The sequence below is a fragment of the Megalobrama amblycephala genome, linkage group LG2 (assembly GCF_018812025.1).
Source record: "Megalobrama amblycephala isolate DHTTF-2021 linkage group LG2, ASM1881202v1, whole genome shotgun sequence".
NCBI classification, from domain to species: domain Eukaryota; kingdom Metazoa; phylum Chordata; class Actinopteri; order Cypriniformes; family Xenocyprididae; genus Megalobrama; species Megalobrama amblycephala.
The window spans coordinates 49652354-49674378 of NC_063045.1; the positions used below are offsets into that span (position 1 = coordinate 49652354).

The 22025-nt window shown below is 37.8% G+C and overlaps 1 protein-coding gene and 1 long non-coding RNA gene across 6 annotated transcripts in view; one reads left to right on the forward strand and one right to left on the reverse strand.

Moving 5' to 3' along the window:
• Nucleotides 1-3887: 3887 nt before the first annotated feature.
• LOC125261555 (HMG box transcription factor BBX) overlaps nucleotides 3888-22025 on the reverse strand; it is a 40854-nt gene continuing 22716 nt past the window's right edge. For 2 of the 5 annotated variants that reach the window (XM_048180116.1, XM_048180109.1), the window contains exons 7-17: nucleotides 18135-18215; nucleotides 17899-17973; nucleotides 17687-17764; nucleotides 13618-13695; nucleotides 11674-12547; nucleotides 11018-11156; nucleotides 9347-9495; nucleotides 9074-9163; nucleotides 8502-8693; nucleotides 5098-5293; nucleotides 3888-5020 (exon numbers count right to left, since the gene is read on the reverse strand). In XM_048180116.1, the coding sequence (XP_048036073.1) occupies nucleotides 4939-5020; nucleotides 5098-5293; nucleotides 8502-8693; nucleotides 9074-9163; nucleotides 9347-9495; nucleotides 11018-11156; nucleotides 11674-12547; nucleotides 13618-13695; nucleotides 17687-17764; nucleotides 17899-17973; nucleotides 18135-18215 (2034 nt within the window). In that variant the 3' untranslated portion in view covers nucleotides 3888-4938. The remainder of the gene's footprint in view (nucleotides 5021-5097; nucleotides 5294-8501; nucleotides 8694-9073; nucleotides 9164-9346; nucleotides 9496-11017; nucleotides 11157-11673; nucleotides 12548-13617; nucleotides 13696-17686; nucleotides 17765-17898; nucleotides 17974-18134; nucleotides 18216-22025) is intronic. The other 3 variants (XM_048180134.1, XM_048180124.1, XM_048180121.1) reach the window with 3 other exon arrangements.
• Nucleotides 9342-12613, forward strand: LOC125261582. The gene is made up of 4 exons (XR_007183371.1): nucleotides 9342-9448; nucleotides 10978-11920; nucleotides 12073-12214; nucleotides 12311-12613. It is a non-coding gene; the product is annotated as an uncharacterized LOC125261582 (long non-coding RNA).

The following is a 22025-nucleotide window of genomic DNA, read 5'->3' on the forward strand; positions in this document are numbered from 1 at the left end:
AAATATTGTCTTTCTAAAATAGGCATTAAAAAGGTGCCAACATTTTGCACACCACTCTCACTGCAGGTTAATTCAGAGGAAAAGATTCAGAAAAGATTAGAAGAATTAGTTGTGCTGATAAAATACATTTGAAACCTGAAGACGGATCCGCTGGCTAAGCCCAGCGGAATAAAGCCTGGCTCTCTGCATCATGAAATTTCCCTTACAGACTATTTTCGCTTTTCTTTGGCAAATGTCTGAGAGAACGACGCGCGTACAACACGTCTCCTGATCGCCGGGAAGAACTTAAATTGCGTCCGATGCGCATTATGCGCGAGGGAAGACGTATTACAGTAACTTCCTGTGAACAACAAACATGGAACTCGGGTGAGTTGCGAAAATTATGATATATCGACCTTTGAGGAAACGGAACATTTTCCAATGGGCCTTACGCTGCGGTCACATTAGCGACGTTTCAGCTAAATTTTATGTGTGAAAAAGGTCCACTGTCTATTGTCAATAGCGAAGAGATGCATGAAGCACAGCTCACGCCGAAGCCACTTTCAAACGAATTACAATTGTAATGACTGCATTTCGCACACAAAAATCTCGCCGAGCAACGGTAAATGTAACCGAACCTTTAGTCAGGGTGGATGCATTTGCATAAAATTAAACAAAGCATTCATTCTGACTAAGTTATGGAAGCTTGTTTCAACCACTGAATAAAAAATAAAGTAATATCGCAATTGCGAGTTCATTGAGATGTAAACTCGCAACTGCGAGAAAAAAGTCAGAATTGCGTGATATAAATTCGCAATTGTGTGTTATAAAGTCAGAATTGTGAGTTACAAACTCAAAAATCTGACTTTTTTCTTGCAGTTGCGAGTTTATATCTCAAACTTACAAGTCAGAATTGAAAGTTACATAGTCGCAATTGCGTGTTATTAAGTCAGAAATGGGAGATATAAACTCGCAATTTTGATGTAGAATCTCAGAAATGTGAGTTTATAACACGAAATTGCGAGTCAGGAAGTCAGAATTGTGAGATAAAAACTTTTTTTTCCTCAGAATTAGACTTTATAACTCGCAATTGAGAGTTCATCTCTCACAATTCTGAGAAAAGAAGTCATAATTGTGAGATAAAAAGTCGCAATTACCTTTTCTATTTTTTATTCAGTGACGGAAACGAGCTTCCATACTAAGGTCCAAAGAGGGGATAATTCACGATCAGATTACTGGTTGATACAATTCAAATTGTCCAGCTGAGCAGGAGGTTTAACATCTTATAATTCTTGATTTATAATATTTTTACCCTACTATACACTTTTAAAGTTTTATAAGCGGGGCCGTACAGGTGATTTATAAAATTAGCTTAATAAAATGACACTTATAAAAGTGATTAGGTCCTGATTTTTCAGGTAAACATCATCAATACGTCTCACGACTGCCTCAGGCACAATTACAGCCTACAAGCTTTCTATTACTTAAAATACACTGAGGTTTAAACCCTTGGCTTGGAGTAAATGCCTCTATTGTATAAATAACAGGAAAGGGGGACATTCAGACACAGATCTCGCGCCCCACCACGCACGCCAGACGTAGGCCATATGCGGCAATGCAGTTGCCTCGCACGTGCGCGTCAGTAAGCAGGAACTAAACGTCTAGAGGCGCTGCATTCTTTATCAGTGCTTGTTGGCTTAACAGGTAAGCATAGGTATATATACACAGATATTTGTATATGAGCTTTTGACAACAGTCTCGATCCAGTAGAGCACACCTCAGGAAAGGCTGAGGTTTCTAAACGAAATGTTACGAACCAAGCGAGGAAAAACAGCGCCCTACAGAAGGTGTTCTAGGGAGAACAAATTAAATACAGTATTTCGAAGGAGTACAAAAAAACCTTATTAGTTATAAGTTCATAAATTCACAGACAATATCATTTATAGAAGAAAAACGGGTGACTTTAAAAAGCAAAACAAACAAAAGAACATCAATCGTCTTATTAAAAAGGAAAAAGCTTGACTGTAACAGTGAAAGAGTGTGCGGTTTTTAAACCTGTGATCTGGCTTATAGCATTCCTTCATTTATCTAATCTAAGGCTCCCTGCGACCTCAGGAGGGTTTCGGGAAGAAGAGTCTGAGGTTCGAACCAGCCCAAGAACACAGGGAACTGATGTGCACTGCAAAAATCATCTGGTTTTCCAGTAAAATATCTAAACAGCCTGAAAACAAGATTCATTTACTTGAGAAGCAAAACCGTTTACGATAATTGAACGAATCTGTGTTTTTGAATAAATCATTTGCATTTATCATCCACATTCAGTTCTCATAAAACTCATAAAACATTTTTAGGCACTCAAATTGTAATGAATGATCATAAGGCGGGTTTCGAACATGAATAACTCTGTGGTTTTTAAATGTTTCAGTTCATAACTAAAAATGAAACTCACATGCCACCATTTACTGGCATAATGACCTACAGACAGAAACACTGAATGAATCTTTTTAGTGAACTCATTCAAAATGTTTGAATCTAAATCAACACAACTAATCTCAAATTATTCTTATTTTTCTTTACTTATATCTAACAAAATTTTGTTAGGTTTTTTTTTTTTCTCCAATCGTAAAAAATACAATCAAGTCTAATCTTACACAATTTTGCTTCACAGATAAATTGATCTTGTTTTAAGAATTTTTTAGATATTTTTACAAGACAAAAAAAAAAAAACCTAATAACATGATTTTTTCCAATGAGTCGCTGATACAAAGCACATAATCTGGCTTGAAGACCAGAAGATGACCCTGGAGGGGTCTGACTCAAAAGTGCCTGAAACACAGGATGTGCACGTTTCAGAAGAACATGCTATGCTGACTCTCACAATTCAAGATGTATGTGTGTGTGTGTGTGTGTGAGAGAGAGAGAGAAAGAAAAACACCTTTCTCTTCTACATCAATCCCTGTTTTCTTTTCCTCTCCAACTCTCTCCCACCATGTGCTTGGAGGAATGGACAGAATCAGCAAAACTTCGAGTTGGAATGGCGTCTACAGCCTCGGGTACAAGAAGAAAACGAGGGCTGAGTATCTCAGTGATGATACAAAAGCTAATCTGAGACTAAAACGAAAACAAAGCAAAAACACAAACAAAATTTGCCGTTATAACAAAAGCCAATGACAACTACAAGCATCGTCTACGGTAGCTAGAAATTAGTGCAGTGTCTATTATTAAACTATATTAGAGAGGAGTAGCACTCTTTTGGATTAGCCAGCAAGATGCTACACACTGCAGTAAGGTCAAGTATTGACATAAAATGCATTTTTTCGTTCAAGTATCGCCATACTGCTCTGATAATGAACTTATCGATAGCTGTGCATGTCAGAGAAGAGCGCAGAGCTAAAAGTGACGAGGTGTCACAATATAAAAAGGTTTGACTGACTTTCCATCGGGTGATTCAGTCAGAAACACTTGTAGGCAGGGTCTAAAATTAACTTTTGCAACAACTGCCAACGGTTAATGAAAATTGCTGGCCAGAAATATTGATTACTTACAACAAACTTTGTTTTACATTATAAAAAATGTGTTGGGGGGGGGGGTATAAATATATATGTACTGTTATTTTTAAGAAAATACACAACCTTTCAAAGTTTGGGGTCAGGAGGATCTTTTTTTTTTAAGAAATTAATACTTCTATTCAGCAAAGTCGCATTAAATTAATCAAAAGATTTCCATCTCAAATAAATGCTGTTAAAAAAAAAAAACGAGTAAAAAAAAAGTATCACGGTTTCCACAAAAATATTAAGCAGCACAACTGTTTTAACATTGATAGTATTAAGAAATGTTTCTTGTGCTCCAAATCAGCATATTAGAATGATTTCTGAAGGATCATGTGACACTAAAGACTGGCTGCTGAAAATTCAGCTTTGCATCACAGGAATAAATTACATTTTAAAATATGTTAAAAAAGAAAATAGTTAATGTAATAATATTTCACAATATTACTGTTTTTACTGTAGTTTTGATCAAATAAATGCAGGCTTGCTTAGCATTTGATACTCCTTTCATAACCGACCGCACACTTTTGAACGGTAGTGTATTTCCATTCATACATATATATATATATTTGGTGCTATGCAAATGCTAATTTTTGACCCTGCTCGTCGGTATGCCTGCGGCTGCAGCGCATCTTGCGCAAACATCCGGCTTTCCCTCCGACACGTAGCGCTGCTGTTTGTAAGAGGATAACAGGTGGTTTTATCTCTGGTTAACTGTCATCTACAGAGGCACCAGACACATCGAGGGTCATTGCTTGAAAGAAAGAGGCATCTAGGCATTGACTGTGCATTATGAAGGTGAAGGTGGTGCTTCTGTGCAGAGAAAAAATCTGAACAGGGTTGTGAGGTATGAGGCTGAGGTTGAGCAGTCTGAAAACACTCATTCTCTCTCTCTTCATAAGATTCAGAGCAGGAAAGAGGGCAGGAAGCCACAAAACGTTCCTCTGACCAAGAGAAGGTGTACGCTGCTGTGTGAAAAAGACGTTTGTGCAATGAAGCTAACCAGGAACAGAAACGTAAAAGATAGACAAAGACAAAGAGGGAGTACTTGCTTCAAATGCACTTTTTGTAGGCAAAACTTGACCTTAAATAGTAGCCATTTCTTGCAGATTGTAAAGTCTGATAACTGGTCCGGAGCCACCAGAGGAAACAGGCTTAGGGACCAGAATTGGCTCCCCCAGGGCCCTGAGGGGGGTGAGAGGGAGGGAGGGTGGTGTTGGGTGTAAGGTGAAGGCTTCTGGGATAAAACATCTCCATCCATCTCAGAGCTTCCCTCATCCCTTTCCAGTCTCTCTCGCTCTCGTTCGCTCTAAACCCTCGGCTGCAGAGGCCGAGAGTCAAGAATAAGGCCCCAGCATGTCCATACATAAGCCCGGTCCGGACTAAACCCGGCCCGGGCCAGGCTGAGGCCTCACTGGTCCGCGCAGGAAATCAGCACAGGAGCCATGTCCTTCACTTGACCTTCGCTGGGGATGCTCACAGCACGCTGGGCTCTGGAACAAACACACAGGCTTTATTATCAACACACACACACCATTACGCCCATGAGTTTGCAGGGTGTCCCATCTACCTGTGCACATTCTCCATGGCTGCAACCTCAGCGAGAGCAGCTAAGCTGAAGAAGGCCGGGAGGCTTCCGGACGTATCCGGCGCGTCCTCTTCCGCTGATCTGGGGTCATTGTAGGAGACCCCCCTATTGCATAATGTCTCTTGAGTGAATGGCTTTTCATCCTGATTCTTGGTCTGATCCTTAGATTTGTCTTCTGCTGCAACAGAGAAATATAATTTTAGACTTTTAGACAAATATGTTACCCCTCCCCCCAATCTTCTTTTATTGGCAGGACAGCATAATCTAACAATCCAAGTATGTTTCAAGTGATGCACACTCACATGATATGAAGAATCCAGTCATATACAGTAAATGGCCTAAAAAAAATCGATTTTATTCAACATGAGGAAGTTGCGCCAGGTTAAGATGGTGTGGCTAGCTTACTGTTTTTTAGTAACCTTCTATTGGTGGACGCTTTCGGTTGCGGTATACATTGGTGACAAATACTGCATATCTGCAAATAGTAAGTCTACAATGGCTTCAGTGGCTAACTTTTTGTTACTGCAAAATGCTTCATCAGTGTCATTATAAATTTGAAGAAATGAAAATATAAATACAAAGCAGAACTGTTCATCTCCGCACAATGCACAGCAGTGTTTCATTTCTGAATCCGTGTTTTGAAAGAACCGTGAAAAACCAATTGTTCAGCGGACCATTCATATAATAATTGTTGGACTCACTACACAGACCTAATCGCTCTCGTGATGCTTCGATCTCGTACACCGACCGGTCTGTGTAGCACCGCTTCAAGTCCAACAAGCCTGAAGAGAACCATATACTTCACTCCAAAATGAATCAGCCATTTGAATGAAATGAATTAATGAACGACTTAATCATTAAGACATTTATTGCCACCTACTGGCAGTTTTATTGTTTGTTTTTATTTATTGTCTAATTTTATTTAAAAAATAATTTTATAATTCCATATTAATTAATAAAAAAAAAAAAAAAAAGTATAGTTCACCCAAAAATTAAAATTCAGTCATCATTTACTCAACCTCATGGTCCAAAGGTTCATGTGTAATAAATTCTGTGGAATAAAATAAAGTATTACTTTCTGAAGCTACTTTTTGTAATGTCTATTTCAGGGGTCATAAAGTACGTTTGGCATTGGACCAAAAAAATTTTTCGCCGCTAGTTGGTGGGCCAGAACATAGTCAACGGATAATTTAAGAAATTAATTGATGAAAAATGCAACTAGAATTGCCTGTGACAGACTGTTTACAGTGTCTTTTGTAACTGGTAGTGAGCTGTTACTCCTGTGTAAAATCCTGTAGTAGGACAGTCATTAACAAAAAGCCACATTTATGTGGGGGTGTCCGGGTTTTACACTGGATAAATTAATAAAGCAGAGTAGTGACACATAACCTGGCAAGTATCTTGATTCACCAACTTGCAACACAGACCGTCTTGCTAAAACACACATATGTGGGAGATGCAGAATGGATTAAAAAAACCTCAAAAAATAAAAGAGGACTTGAATAAGCCCATTAATGGCATGTTTGAGTCATGCTCTTAACGAACTATGTTTTATTTCCTCTTTCCATATTGTGAATAATAAATGTGTATCATTTTAATTTGCTTGTTACACAATGGAGCCTAACTTATTGTAATAATTATTTGACGTAGCCTACTTTTAAACTCAGCATCCTCACATACTAAACTGCATTTTTTAATTGTTTTTTATTGTTTGCATGCTGGAGGTGTGCAGAGAAGCTGGTGAGAGAAAATGGCACTATCAAAGAGTCTAAAAAGTAAAATTGACAGAAGAATGGAAAGCGTCAAAAGATAATAGAACCCATTATAATCAGTGATATTGTCTACACTGTATGCGGTGCAAAAAATGTTGCATCTGGTGTTGCAATTAATTAGATTAATAAATCGCCACATCATGCAATTAATTATTAACTGTTCTTTTGATCTTTCTAATCATGAAAAATGCAGCACAATATTACAATATTGGTAACACTTTACAATAAGGTTCATTAGTTAAACATTAAAGTATTAACTAACATGAACTAACCGTGAGCATTACATTTGTTACTGTATTTACTAATCTTCATTAACGTTAGTTAATGAAAATACAGTTGTTCATTGTTTGTTCATGTTAGTTCACAGTGCATTAACTAATGTTAACAAGATTTTAATAATGTATTAGTAAATGTTGAAATTAACATTAACAAAGATTAAAGGTCCCGTTTTTCATGGTTTTTTGAAGCTTTGATTGTGTTTATATTGTGCAATATAACATGTGTTCATGTTTCGCGTGTAAAAAAAAACACAGTATTTTTCACATAATTTACTTATCTGTATACCGCTGTTTCCACTGTCATAAAAACGGGCTGATGACGTCCTTGTTCTATGAAGTCCCTCCTTCAGAAATACGTAACGAGTTCTGATTGTGCCAGCGGTTCCTGTGTTGTGATTCGACAGCAGCTTAGCGAACCTTGCCCGGAAAGGTCACGCCTCTTACCATAACGTGGAGATGCACGCGCTCAGTGTTATTGTAAACATGTCTTTAATTTTACCCTATCAATTTGAGCCGGAATCAGACCCGGTGATTGGACTGCGGGATGAAAATAACAGCGTTTCGACGACATGGCGACAAACACACTCTACAAACGCAACTCTTGTGTATTCCTGTGGGCGGAGGTTAGTCAAAAAACTGTTTTAGTGACGTCATTAAAGAAGGAAGTAGAGGGATGTAGTCCAAACTGGCCGTTCGATGTAGGCGACTTCTGTTAAATAAAATATCTCGCTTGGCATTGAACTTTGAGCTTTAACATTTTACAGATTTTATTTATACTCTAACAACAACATTACACACTAACTAAAGTTTGAAACATGGGATCACGAAGAACGGGACCTTTAATAAATGCTGTAGAAGTGCAGTTCATTATTAGTTCATGTTAACTAATGTAGTTAACTAATGTTAACTAATGAACCTTATTGTAAAGTGTTACCACAATAATAATAATCATAATAAGAAGAAATGCTTCTTGAGCACCAAATCAGTATATTAGAATGATTAAGGATCATGTGACACTGAAGACTGGAGTAATAGATGCTGAAAAATCAGATTTGACAGGAATAATTTACATTTTAAAATATATTAAATACATGTTATTTTATAATAATATTTTACAATATAACAATATTACTGTATTTTTGATCAAATAAATACAGCCTCAATGAGCAAAAAAAAACCAAACAAAAAAAAAAAACTTTCTGACAAACTTTTGAACAATAGTGTACATAAAAAAACCCCAACCAAAACCAAAATGGGTGCAGAGCGTTTCTTGAAGGAGTTATCTGTTTAGAAATCATAAATAAGACAGTAACAGGATACTGTGTGCTCAGCTCACCCTCTGCAGGTGACACTCGGCCATCGGCTGTGCGCACCAAGTGTGTGATTTTACTCTTCCTGGCCTTCCTTTTCTGACTGCCCACAGGTGTGTCCAGAACCTTCTGGGGTTCAGGAGAGGGAGACACACACGGACTGCCCGACTTCACTATTGGACTTGATTCTGTACCCATGGGGTCAGGGGTGGTGATGTCTAAAAGAACACATGAAATATGTCAAGACTGAGATCTGGAATTCCTAATGTAGACATCCAGACAATAATTGGTGCTTAAGGATACTATATCGCATTTAGCTTGTGCCAATTGTACTAAACCACAACAGGCTGCATCAAAGTATTTACATAACTGGTTCACATGTGCCCCTTTAAGATAACCAGAGTATACAGTGACCTAGATATAACAGCGTTCCCTGCTATGCGGCAGGAAATACTGAGACACACTGGGCAAAACCACGGATAAACAACAACCAACACCACGCAGACACAGTTTCCAACACTCGTGCACACACTCTTGCTGTCTGAACAGAAAATGAAGCTGATATCTGAGCAGTTTCTAATGGCTGTGGGGGTGTCACCTTTGTCTGCGGCACTGGATTTCTCCTTCCTGTGTTTGTACTTGTTCACTATCTTGTGGAATAAGGTCTTTTTCTGAGATGAAGATGAACCTAATTTCAAAAGCAACAAAACAGAAAAAAAAAAAAAAAATACAACACAGCATGCTATGTTAGGTGGAAGTCATGTCATTCTGAACATGAGATGGCTACTTCCTAATAAAGTAAGCAAATGAGGAAATGAGTGTGGGGGCCAGGAGGATGTGATGTCAGTTTCCATACATGCAATACACTTACCCTTGCAGGTTTTGGGCGGTTCAGGAGGGCTGGATGTACTGTTTTTTTTCTTCTTGATGACCGCCACACTCTTTTTGTCAAATGTCAGGGGGCTGTACTGTGGTAAGCTGTTGAACTTTTTCTCGAACTCCTCCTCAAGCTTTCCTAGTCTGTGAGTTTTATAGACAGTAAAAAATTAGCAATCTGTGTGCAATGTCTGCTCACCTGGATTCAAAATCTTCTAGACAAACTGACTTCAATGTTGCACAATGAAACACGACGGAATGTTCTTAAAAACGTTTAAACTATGATGACGCACCATGAATACTATCATTAAGGGATGGCAAATATGAGCATGGCACATGCGTGAAATGTGAAACAAAATTCCTTTGACTATCTAATTAATTACCAAACTATAGTAATGCACAGTTGTGCTACACTGCTACAAATGTCACATAAATGCAAGAACAAAATATATGCAACTTAAATTGGATACACAGAAAAATGCAGGTTAAACTCACAGCACATGCAGTGATGATGATTTGAGACACGAATCATGCGCTTCTTGGGTGAACATAGTTCATTTCATTCTGAAACCCATGCAACCTATTTTATTAGATCAGCCTTTGCCGTGTGATAAGCGCACTAAGCTATATTGCGATTTTGTTTTCTGTTCAGTTGACGGATGCTTTGTCAATGCAATGACGCAAAACACCGTGTTAGTTATCTTATAGGTTCGGGACAGATTAAACTATGGCGGGTCACCACTGTAATAAAATAGTTTGCATACATTTGATATAGACTGCAATAAAGCAGGACAATCAATTTAAAAAGACTATTATTCACCTGTATGTGTAAGTCTTCGACACAGACAGCGTTTTCATCATTTTTTTATCATAACCTTTACTAATCGATTCATGTGAAGTATAAACCCACTCCTGTCCTTTACATACTAATCAGATGATCATTTCTCAGTGAACTCAAAAGCCGCAAGATGCTTTGGGGGTGAGGGCAGGAGATCAGCAGAAAAAAGAACACAGCAAAGAAAAAGCACTAGCTGCCATTGAACTTTTATAATTTTTAGTGAAATTACCACTGAACTTTTATCATTTTTGTGAAATTATTAATTATTGTTAAATTATTAAGATTTTTTAAAGGTTTAAGGGGAGGCGTGACCAAAAAAGTTTCAGAACCACTGCTAAAGCAATGGTAAATAAGGCTGCAACTAATCATTAAATTACTAAAAAAAAAAAAAAAATCAACAAATTTTTAATTATTTTGTGCCAGATTTACTAACAGCTTGCGTAAGCAAAAACACTCTATTGTCAGGATTTACTAAAGACATGCAGTGAGAAATTAGCACTGAAATGGCATGGACACAGTTACTTTTGCGGCTGACCTTACTGCATATGAATTTGTAGGAGTTTCCCTTTCAGACGCAAAATTTATGGAAGGAGAGTATTTAAATCAATCAAGCAACGGGATTCACTAAGGTTTGCGGTAGTCAATTTACTGGTATTTACGCCATTGTTTAACGGCATGTCAACCCATTTGTGATTAATCTGGAAAAAATTCCATTACAAAAATAGTTGTTAGTTGCAGCCCCATTCAAAAAACTCCTCTGCAGAAGAATAATCACTGTTTCCCTGCAGATTCAGTGATGTGATGGAGAAATTACATCACCCTGCTCACCCTGGGGTGGTTTCCTCCTTAGACTTGGACTTCTTGAGCTTTTTTGGGTTGCTGGTAGCAGCTTGAGAAAATCCCCAGCTTTCATCATTCCAGCCGCCCTCATGATCGGACACACTGCCTCGAATGGAACCTCTTTTCCCTAGAAAACAGATCAGCAGCATTTTTCATTTACTGTATCAAATGTTTTGAGTTTAAATATAAATCATGAGATAATGGTCAACTGAATCATATTAAGTATTATTTTAGTTTTATGTTTGTTGCTTTATAGATTGTAATTTTTATTTTCATTTGAGCATCTTAACCTGTACAGCACTTTGGTCAACCTTGGGTTGTTTTTAAATGTGCTTTATAAATAAATAATGAAATGAAGTGAAAATTCTAAATGATATTCGGCATGTCGTTCAACGTCATTGAAATTGTACTTCAACCTTACAGCGGGAGTAACATTGGAAAGCACTTCTTTAGAAATGATAGAAAGCACAATTTAAAGACTTTTTATAGTGTTGTCATTTCTGCAGAATAACACCAATGAGGAAGTATGTTTTTTCCATGCTACTATTTGTTACACATTATCAGCTGGAACTAGTGGGAAATGAGTTTCAAATCCAGTCTCTAACTAACAGGAAAGGAACCTGTGGGAGGTGTGTGTGCGTTACCTCTGTCTACATTTGCTCTCAGTGATGTGAGCATCCCTTCGGACACTAGAGTCTTATAAAGTGCTCCTTTACAGCTTCGCTCAGACTTCCTGGACCCACAGTTCTCTGGCTTAACCTCCAGGTCTTTATCTTCCTGTCTGGTTTGAGGTGGTTTGGTGTCTGTGTCTTTCTCCTCCAGTTCTGTTGGCTGCAGAGGAGAGCAGTGTGGTTCCATGTCCTCCACGCCACTAGGGGGCTCCACCTTCAGGTCTGGTTCACTCTCACACTCAGCTTTAGGGGTCAAAGGAGCTTCCTCAGATTTCATCTCTACATCCTGTGGCTTATTATTAGCCTCTTCGTCCCCTTCTTCCTCTTCTTCCGTGGCGTCGTCTTTTAACTTAAGATGTTTTTTCGGTTTAGACTTTTTCTTCTTCACAGCTGGAGACTGGTCCGCAGTGGGGCTGCTTTCACTCTCTGAGGGACGAGCTTTCTTCCTGGGCGTCTCTTCTGAGCCCCAAGCACCTTTTGCGACTGCTTCAATGGTGAACATCACGCTGTCCAGGTCCGACTCGGATGACTGGCGCTTCTTCGCCTTTTTGGGCGATGCAGGATTTTCATCAGACTCTTTATTTTCTTTCTTCTTTTTCTTCTTCTTCAGCATCTTACAAGGGCTGATGTCAGATGGGGTGGTGTCCGTAGGGGAGGATGAGGTGGAGCCGGAGCCAGAGGTAGAGGATGACGATGTGGGGAGAGGAAGTTCGGGAGCGTCCCCCTGCTCTTCGTGGTCTGGGATGGCTGTGCTAATTGAGCTGTGCTGAGCACAGAGAGAAGAGGAACCGCCAGAGGGCTGGGAGGATCGAGCTTCCATTTTCTCAGCCTCAGAAGCCAAACACATCTATATAAACACATAAGGACATCAGGTTATGGAGCTTTGCAATAAAAATGACCTCTGGCACAGATATTCATGTCTTACTGGCTATTAGATATCATGCAACATATCAGCTGCCTGAAGGCCGTTCCCAACCCATTTTACTTCAATAATGTGACATGCTGCTAAGTGAAACAGGATATTAAATTGGGAAAAATGTAGGGCCTTTAATGTTATCCATTAGTAATTTTTGAATTATGTGGTTTCTACATTGTTACAAATTCAATTCCTATTCAGTATCTTTGTATTGCTTTAAGTAAAAATATCTAAACATACTTAAAAATAAAAGATAAGTTAATTGCAACAAGTTATTTTAGAACATACTGATAGAATGAATGCTTGCCAGGGTGTTGCTATGCAGTTGCTAGGTTACTTACTCGCCTAAGTGTAATTAATATCTTGCCCAAAATTTGTAGCGTAAGATTTTAAAACTACTTTTCAGCAAAAACTTCTTAAATACAAGTGTTCAATTGGGAGATCGTTTAAAAATCTTGCTTTAAAATAAAAAATGTATTTAAATGTATATAAATTAATTGTAAATAAGTTACAATATTTTTATATTTATAATATAATTTACATAATCCTATTTAGAAATAAATATTACATTATATATATTTATATAATATTATATATAGGAGAAGTATAAATGTTAATAAATCAGTTTTTTTCATAAGCCTAGTTGTTTTTAGTACATTTTGAAATTTTTACAACATTTTTCAGGAAATGTGTACCGATTAATCATTCACAGCAGTAACGTATTAAGAAAGTAAATAGGTCATTTTTACCTTTATGTTGACTTAAAAATATAAACAGCCACCAGGTGGCAGCATACACATCAAAAGTTTCCTAGGATTTATTACATAACATTGCCTGCCACTGTCCATGCCAACTGGTCAACACCAGCCACTGCCTCAGTGAGCTTTAATTCTGCACTATAACATCAAATACTGTATGTAGCATAAGATTCATCCCCGTCTTGTATCTTTGTGTAACCCGGGGCAGTGATTGTGCCATGTGACTGTGGGTTGGTGATGTACCTCAGCGAGCTGGAAAAGAGCCGACTGGCCGCACTGCCTCACCTCAGACACTGACTGAGACCTACTGGAGGAGATCTGCTACAGAGACAGAGCAAACACGTATATTAAGAGCAATAACAAGCACATTATTTACCCACAGAGAAGAATACACGTAGAAATATGGAGCGTGTTTAGGGAAAAATATAGACTGCTCATTTGTTAAGGAGGATTCTGGGTAAAATCACAATGCTGTAATGGCATTTAAGTAAAATATATTTTAAATTGTATTTAAGTAAAAGACATTTGAAATTTTTTTTTACATGTTCTAAAGAAAATGCGAGTGGTACTCGCACATGCAAAACTCGCCGCCATAGGGGCACAGTGTTAAGGGTGGTTGCCAGGGTGTTGCTAGGTGGTCAAAAGATCCCGATCTCTATAATACTCTGGGTCCTATATGACTTGAGAAACTTATTCAATGTAAGGGATTTTTTTTAAATTTCAAAAAATTAATTAAAATTAATATTCACTGCCTAAAAGTGTTATTTTACTAAGTATATACTATTATAGCTTTATCCATTTTTTGAATAAGCTTTTATTTTAATTGTATTTTTATATTTTTATTTTTTGTTTGTATTTCAGTTTTTAAAGTTTTAGTAATTTTGTTGCTTAATTTTTTTTATTTGTAATATTTTTATAATACTTGAATATTTTTAACATTTCTATAAAGCCTTTATTTTTTATTTTATCTTTATTTTTAGTCATTAAACTAGTCATTCAAGTCAAAGTATTTTACTTTTTTCATCTAAAATGTATTATATTTTATTTTAGCTTTAATTACTAGTTTTTGTTTTATTTAACAGTAACAACACTGCCTAATATAACCATCCTCATGTGTCACATGCTGTCACATTTTGTGCCACTGTTTAAGTGCAAACTTCTCAAATTCATCAAACCAAACAAAATCAGCTGAGCGTCTTTCCAGTTAATGATGATGATGATGAGAAGTGCTGAAAACAAAAGCAACAACTTGAAATGCAGGAGTATCAAAATGGCCGCCTGGATGGAGGAAGTTGGTGTTTAACAGGTAATACACCAGCAAAAGCAGAAGCGAGACATTTTATTTGGTACTCTATGAGTTACTGAGGGTTTTTGCTGTGGTTTTAGTTTTATTTGTTTATTAACTGAAAGTTGTGGGGTAAAAAGGCAGAAGGTTTTATCTTAGATTTCTGGTATTAGTATAATAAAGCTAAATAAATAACAAAACTAAATTATTTACAAATATTTTACATATGATTTAGAAGTATTTACACTGAGTTCGAAGAAAAAGTTTATTCTTTTTTAGATAATTTTTTACATACCCCAATTAAATGTTCTATATACATTCAGCTAATGAATGACATTATTTTTTACTAGTGCTGTCAATTGATAAAAAAAATCAACTAATTAATTGCAAATTTTTTTGTAATTAATCCTGATTAATCACAACTAACATTAAAGTTTTTAATGTTTTTATATTGTAATAATTTCAATATATTATAAATATAAATACTCAATACTATATAAATATCCTAGCCTGACTTCGTCATACTCATATTCTAGGCAGAATGTGAGTCTGATACTGCTCCATTGCACTTGAATTATGGGGCGTGTCTTAACCGAACCAGTAAAAAAAACAAAACTCTGCACTCAATTGGATAGACCTACAACCAATCAGAGCAACGCAGTAAGTGACGTATGTTGAACTTGTACTTAAACTTTTGCCGAATCCCGTTGGAAGGACGGCAAACACATCTTTCCCATCGACAAATGCCTTGATTGCGGTTCTTTGTTCGTCTTTTAAAATTAATGTGCTGTCGATTACTTTTATTACAGACGTGATAGCGGAATCTAAACATCTTACTTCTCCAGCTGCAGTCATCGTTGGTGAAAACCAATTCAACCCAAGCGCTCTTTGATGACGTGGGTGGTTACGTAACCACAGATAGCCTGTCCATCATCGATTAAAGCCCGCCCTGGCAATTTGATTGGCTCGGCCTTCTGGGAGCCGAGCATAATTACTCCACAATGGATCGAGTCCAGACCGAACTTCCCGTCCAAAAAATGTTGTGGGCGGGGTTCGGGCTGGCACCCAGGCTATAAATATCCAGAAATTGAATCAAACACTTCACAGTCTTCACTGTTTCATTAGGCTATATTTATAAATTAAATATAGATTAATTTTTATTAAGCTACAAAAGTGATTCAGTCAAGAGCAGTGAGTGATTTTCTCTTTTTCTTTTGTTTTTTGATAAACATTAATGATGGACTGCAGCAGGTTTATTAGGCTGCTGTCAATTTAAGACTTGCCGCACATGACGCAGATCTGACACGCATCGTATTTTCTCACAACTCTTCATGTTCACTTAAAGGCTGGAACTAGTGGCGACGAAAGCAGACTGTGGGGTTGGCTCACATCAGCAGCGTCTGTGTCCAAAGTTGCCCTGACACACCAAACCAATGCTAGACAGCCGACGGCCAAGCAGCACGTCAGTTCTGCGCCTGCGTGAGATGAAATGCCTTTCTGTACCAGCAGGTGGCAGTAGCTGAACAGCCATCAGAATGATCAGATGGCCCGACGGACCGACGCTGATTCAACATTTCGAATCGGCTGAAAAAAGCCGATGAGGACCAACTTCAGCCGATGGTGTGGAACACACTGAGAAAACTTAGTCGGCCGACCGTTGGCTTGGTGTGTTTCTGCCTTAAGACTTTAACTCATTTAAAACTGTGCTTACCTGACACAATGGGCGTTTTGGCATAATTTTGTGCATTTATGTCTGTTAAAGCAAGAAACAAAGCGACATTCTGTGTGCAGTTCTGAGTCGTGTGTGTGTCACACAGACGGGGGATTCACAGACAGCGTGACTGTACTGAACTGAGTTCTCTTTTGTGTCTGTCATGCTTGAATGCTTTAATGCTTGAATGCGTGATCATATAAGCTAGTTAAAAGGATGACGGAAAAAAAACGGATGCTGCGTTAATTGCTTTAAATATTTTTAATGCGTTATTTTTAAACTGAAAAAATATATTTTTAAACTGAAAAAATTAAATAAAATGCTTTAACGTGTTAATTTTGACAGCCCTATTTTTACTACTGTGGCCAAATAAATTGCAGTCAATGTGAACACCCCAAAATGCATTTAAAGGGGTCCTATAATGCCCCTTTTACAAGATGTAATACAAGTCTCTGATATCCCCAGAAAGTGTCTGTGAAGTTTCAGCTCAAAATACCCCACAGATCATTTATTATAGCTTGTCAAATTTGCCCCTATTTGGGTGTGAGCAAAAACATGCTGTTTTTGTGTGTGTCCCTTTAAATGCAAATGAGCTGCTGCTCCCAGCAGCTTTCCAGAAGAGGGCGGAGCTTCAACAGCTTGTGCTTCGGTTGCTCAACAACAACAAAGCTGGAGAATCTCACGCAGCCAAAATGACGATTGTCAGAATGTTACATTGTTCAAACCGGAGTCGGACACTGATGGAAAGACTCAGGAAGAAGTTATAACTTTTAGAATGGTTAGTGGATAAATTTATATAGTTGCTGTGGAGCTGATTTAACTCATCGACTAGCATGTGCCATCATGATACTCTTTTGTGCAAATCCAGCGCTGAATTGACCCTCATTTGTGAAGCAGTCCGGCATAAAATGACGACATGGCAAAAACACTCTACTACAGCAAATCGCCCTCTTCTCTAAAGCAGCCCAACATGGCCTCGCCCCCTATGTTGCGTGTTCTTGGGGGCAAGGTTTATGTACATTTTAGGGTTAATGATGTCACTAACCCGGGAAGAAGCTCATTGTAGTCCCTACCAGCAATTTGTTGTAGTCCTTAAAAAGCGATTTCTTTAAAGAAAATATCTCCCTTTGCATTGAACTTTGCAGATGTTGTTTTTGCTCTTACAGCAACATTACACACTAACTAAAGTTAAAGTTAAGATAGATGGAGCAGGCTTGGCTCCAGCTCTAAAATGTACGGTGGGCCAGTGGACATTCAGGGTGGGAAGTACAGTGGGGGGTTGCAAGGGTGGAAAATTGAGTTTATTACAACTGTACCTCAGCCAGCTGAAACAGGGGTGATTTAACACAACTCTTGGGCAGGTCTGGTGAGCTTGGCTGGGATGGTCCAGAGGCCTAAGAAGGACATTAAAGCAAACCGAATGAGTGCTCTGATATCATTTGACATTAAAAAGATAACCAAACCTTCCACATTAATATAGCACCTATTACACTTAAAGTGTCCAAAACCATGTTTGACTGTCCCTCACCTCTACATGTGTGAGAGAGCTTGTGTCCTCAGCATTCTTACTTCCTCCAGCAGGCTGCGCTGGACTGGAAGAAATCTGAGGAGAAAAAGTAAAAGAGTGTCAACAAAATGCATTCAGATCATTAAGCAATTCATGTAGACGCACACAGCCAACCATCCATATCTGAGATGTCTCACTGCTAAGGAGGTTTTTAAGGGTCTGTTGTTAAGAACTGACAAGTCTTCAGGTGGTCTCACCTCAGCCAGCTGGAAAAGGGCTGATTTCCCAGTGTGCTTAGCAACATCTGTGCATCCTGTCTGGGAAGAGCTAGAGGAAATCTAAAATGAAAGCATGAAACCAGAAAAAAAAAAGAAATCAGTAAAGCAGAACAAAGCCATAAAAGTAAATCTTGAATCAACATCCTGTTTGAAATGACCACTGACATTTACAACTCAACACCTCCCTCTGTTGACAACTTGATGGAAAAGCCACAGGTAGATTCAATAAAATAAAAAATACCCACCAATTACATTGTCTAAACAGGAAGTGACAACGTGACAGCTTGAGGTGTCTACACTGGAAACTTGCTGCATGTCAACTCAGTAACTAGTACTGAAGACATCAGCACAGTAAAACAATTGAATAATTATGTATACTTTATATTCAATGAAATAAGTATTTCAAGTATTTATAAAAAGAAGTATTTTAAATAAATTGTTTTAAATAAAAATGATTATAATTATACTGTTTTTCAATTACATGTAATATATTTTTTCATAATGCTACATGTGGTTACATAATGTAGAAATTTAGAAACCAAAAATTATTTAAATAAATAAAAGTCATAGAAATTAATTCACATTTGATATTTATAAATTAAATATATTTTTGTCATTAAAGTGGCTGGAGTACACTAACATTTAAAAGTTTGGGGTTGGTAAGATTTTTTCTTTTATGCTAACTAAGGCTGTGTGAAATATTACAATTCTAAAAAACAATTTTCAATTGTTATATATTCCTAATATGTAATTTATTCCTGAATTTTTAGCAATCATTACTCCAGAAAGAAACTACAACAACAACAACAACAACAACAACAACAACAAAACTGCATTTATTTGAAATGGAAATCTTCTAATATTTTGGGCCCTATAATACACCCGGCGCAATGCGACGCATGGCGCAGCGCAAGTGTGTTTGCTAGTTTGCGTCCGGCGCCGTTCGCATTTTCCCGTTCAGCGCCACGTCCTTAAATTAGTAAATGCATTTGCGCCAGTTAGTGCGCCCATGGGCGTGCTGGTCTAAAAAAGAGGTGTGTTCAGGCGCATTGCTATTTTAAGGAGCTGAAAATAGACTGCGCCATAGACCAACTCAAACCTGGTCTAAAGTCTAAAGTCAATGGCGCAATATTTTTTTGTTAGAGAGCGTTGGTAGAAACTGCGCCTCTGGGCGTGTCCACAGTGCGCGTTGACTTTGTTTATTACACACAGGGATGCGCATCACACAAACATGCCAAATATTAAAAACAAAAGGATTACAGTGTAAAAGAATATTATTGTGTAGGCTACATAAATATAAAAATGTAATGATGAATAGTCATTGCGTGTATTAGAATTAGGCTACCTATTTTCAATTCAGCCTATTACTACTTATAAATGATGAACGAAATTGATTAATTATTTGAACAATCGTGCCAATACACACACATATATATTAACTGACTCATCGCGTGTACGCCATGTAAATAGCAATCCGCCATGGCGCAAGCGCATCTTGCTCTTAAAGGGAATGGGAGATGACACTCTGATTGGTTTATTGAATGTTACGCCCATTACTCATTAAGAGAATAGGGACAACCGATTTCAAAAATGCGCCCCGGCGCACGGACCGTTTTTCCGTCGTTAAAATAGCAAAAGTGGATTTGGACACGCCCTGAGTGCACCTGCGCCGTGCGCTTTACACTTTGCGTTTAGATCGTTAAAATAGGGCCCCTTGTTTTTACTTTCACTTTTAACATGTCCTTGCTGAATAAAATTATTAAAATATGTACATATATATTAATTATTAACATATATATTAAATAAAGAATATATATATATTTTACAGACCACAAACTTTTTAAAGTTAGTGTTGATGTACAGTGAAAGAAAACAGACACAGATCACAGGCTGCCCATAAACACAAAGGATTGCCCTGCATTGGGCACTAGAAATATCACATACATTTTTATGTAACAGTCAAAAAAATATTTGAATATATACTGAATTAAAATGATTAGAAATCAGTTCCCACTAGGGTTGGTTATCATTTGAATTTTAGCGATTCCACTTCCGATTCTGCTTATCAATTCCGATTGTTAACAATTCCCAGTTTCGATTCCAATATGTTAAAAAAATGAAGTCAAAATTTTAGTTATCAAACATACTTATTCTGTCATTTTGCAAAAAAACATTCTTTTGCAGCTGAATACAATGAACAAAAATTAGCAGCCTAAAGAACAAATAACTAATATAAAAAAAATATAGATTAATCTTTATTAAAGTTACAAAAGTTATTCAGTGTTACAAAAGATCATTGAGTGATTTTCTTTGTCTATTGTTGTTTGATTAACATTAATTACACAGACGGCAGCAGGTTTATTAGGCTGCTGTCACTTTAAGACCTGCTGCACGGATCCAATATACTGTTACACAAACATTTTCTGTTTACGTTCACTTAAAGGTGCTAAATAGGATGTTTTGTTTTATACATTTTTGCAATATTACTTGAAACTGTCTTTACTAACTGATAAAAGACTATTTATTAGGTGCACTGAAAGTAATAATATTAATATACATCATCTGTGCATGAGGTAGGGCCTTAAAAACATCAGCCAATCGTTTACGTGATCATCGCGTAAACGATTGGCCCTCTGGCTTGTCAATCATTGCCGTGACGTTCCTTGTGAGAGACGTGCGCGGATTGGCCCTCTGGCTTGTCAATCACTGCCATGACGTTCCTTGTGAGAGACGAACGCGGCTGCGCTCTCCAGTAACTTTCCACACTTTTTTGTCAGGAGACTGAAGTAACAACTGCAGATTATGAGTTACCTGCGGTGAGTCCGACATAATGAATCCACTAACACGACACAGCTAATGCCGGTGGTGAACACTCGTGTTCCAATACTCGTGCACGAGTTTTGGGAGGTGTTCCCTTGAAATGAGCTGTGAAGGAGGGGGGTTGTTCTTACGCATGCGCTCATTTCAAAAACTCAGTAACAGTCTTTGGTTTCTCAGTCGACGAAAAGATCCTATTTAGCACCTTTAAGTCATAACCGATTGTGTTTACAAGGATATTTTGACATAATTTTGTGTAAATGTCCATTCAAGCACAAGAAGATGCGAAAGAGGAATGAATTCGGTATCCGTGCACTATATGAGAGACAGCATTCAGTATTCGTGTGCACATGTGCCGAAAAGAGTTCTCTTTTGCTTATGCTTGCGCTTGAATGATTTAAAACCACATTAAAATGCGCACATAGGAATTGATAAGCAGAATGGAAATTATAATTTTATGACAAATATCCTATTCCTGACCTTGAGAATATTCCAGAATTAGAATCGATTTTCGATTCCCAACCCTAATTCACAAACATGCTATTGCTTTATTATTTTAGGCAAACTGCGAAAAGAAAGTAGCTGGCGTAACTACGCAGCACAAAAAAACGAGACGTCCGTCAACACAAAGCAACGTCGACATGGCGTTACTCTTAATTTAGCAGTGACTTTTCATTTGCAGTGCACCAATGCCAGGCACAGTCGCTTTGGATCAACCTGTGTGTGTGAGATTGTGTTTGACAACAGAGAGACTTAGAAGACAATTCCTGTTCAAACATTACAGGCAGTCAACAGGTAGAGCATTCAGCCCCGTCCCTTGAAAAGGACCAAACATATGATGTATATGTCTGCAAAACAGGGAGGCGCTGCCTTTTGTTTTGTATTAACCTCCCGTGGCCCTGTTCAGTGACAAATGCACTGCGCCGAAGGCAATTAGGATCACTTAGTGGCAGCAAAATGGAATTTACAGAGGATTAACCAGGGTGAGAGTCTGAGGAACCCACAGGAACACACACAAACAGCTCACATCCCTGAATCACACACACACATTGG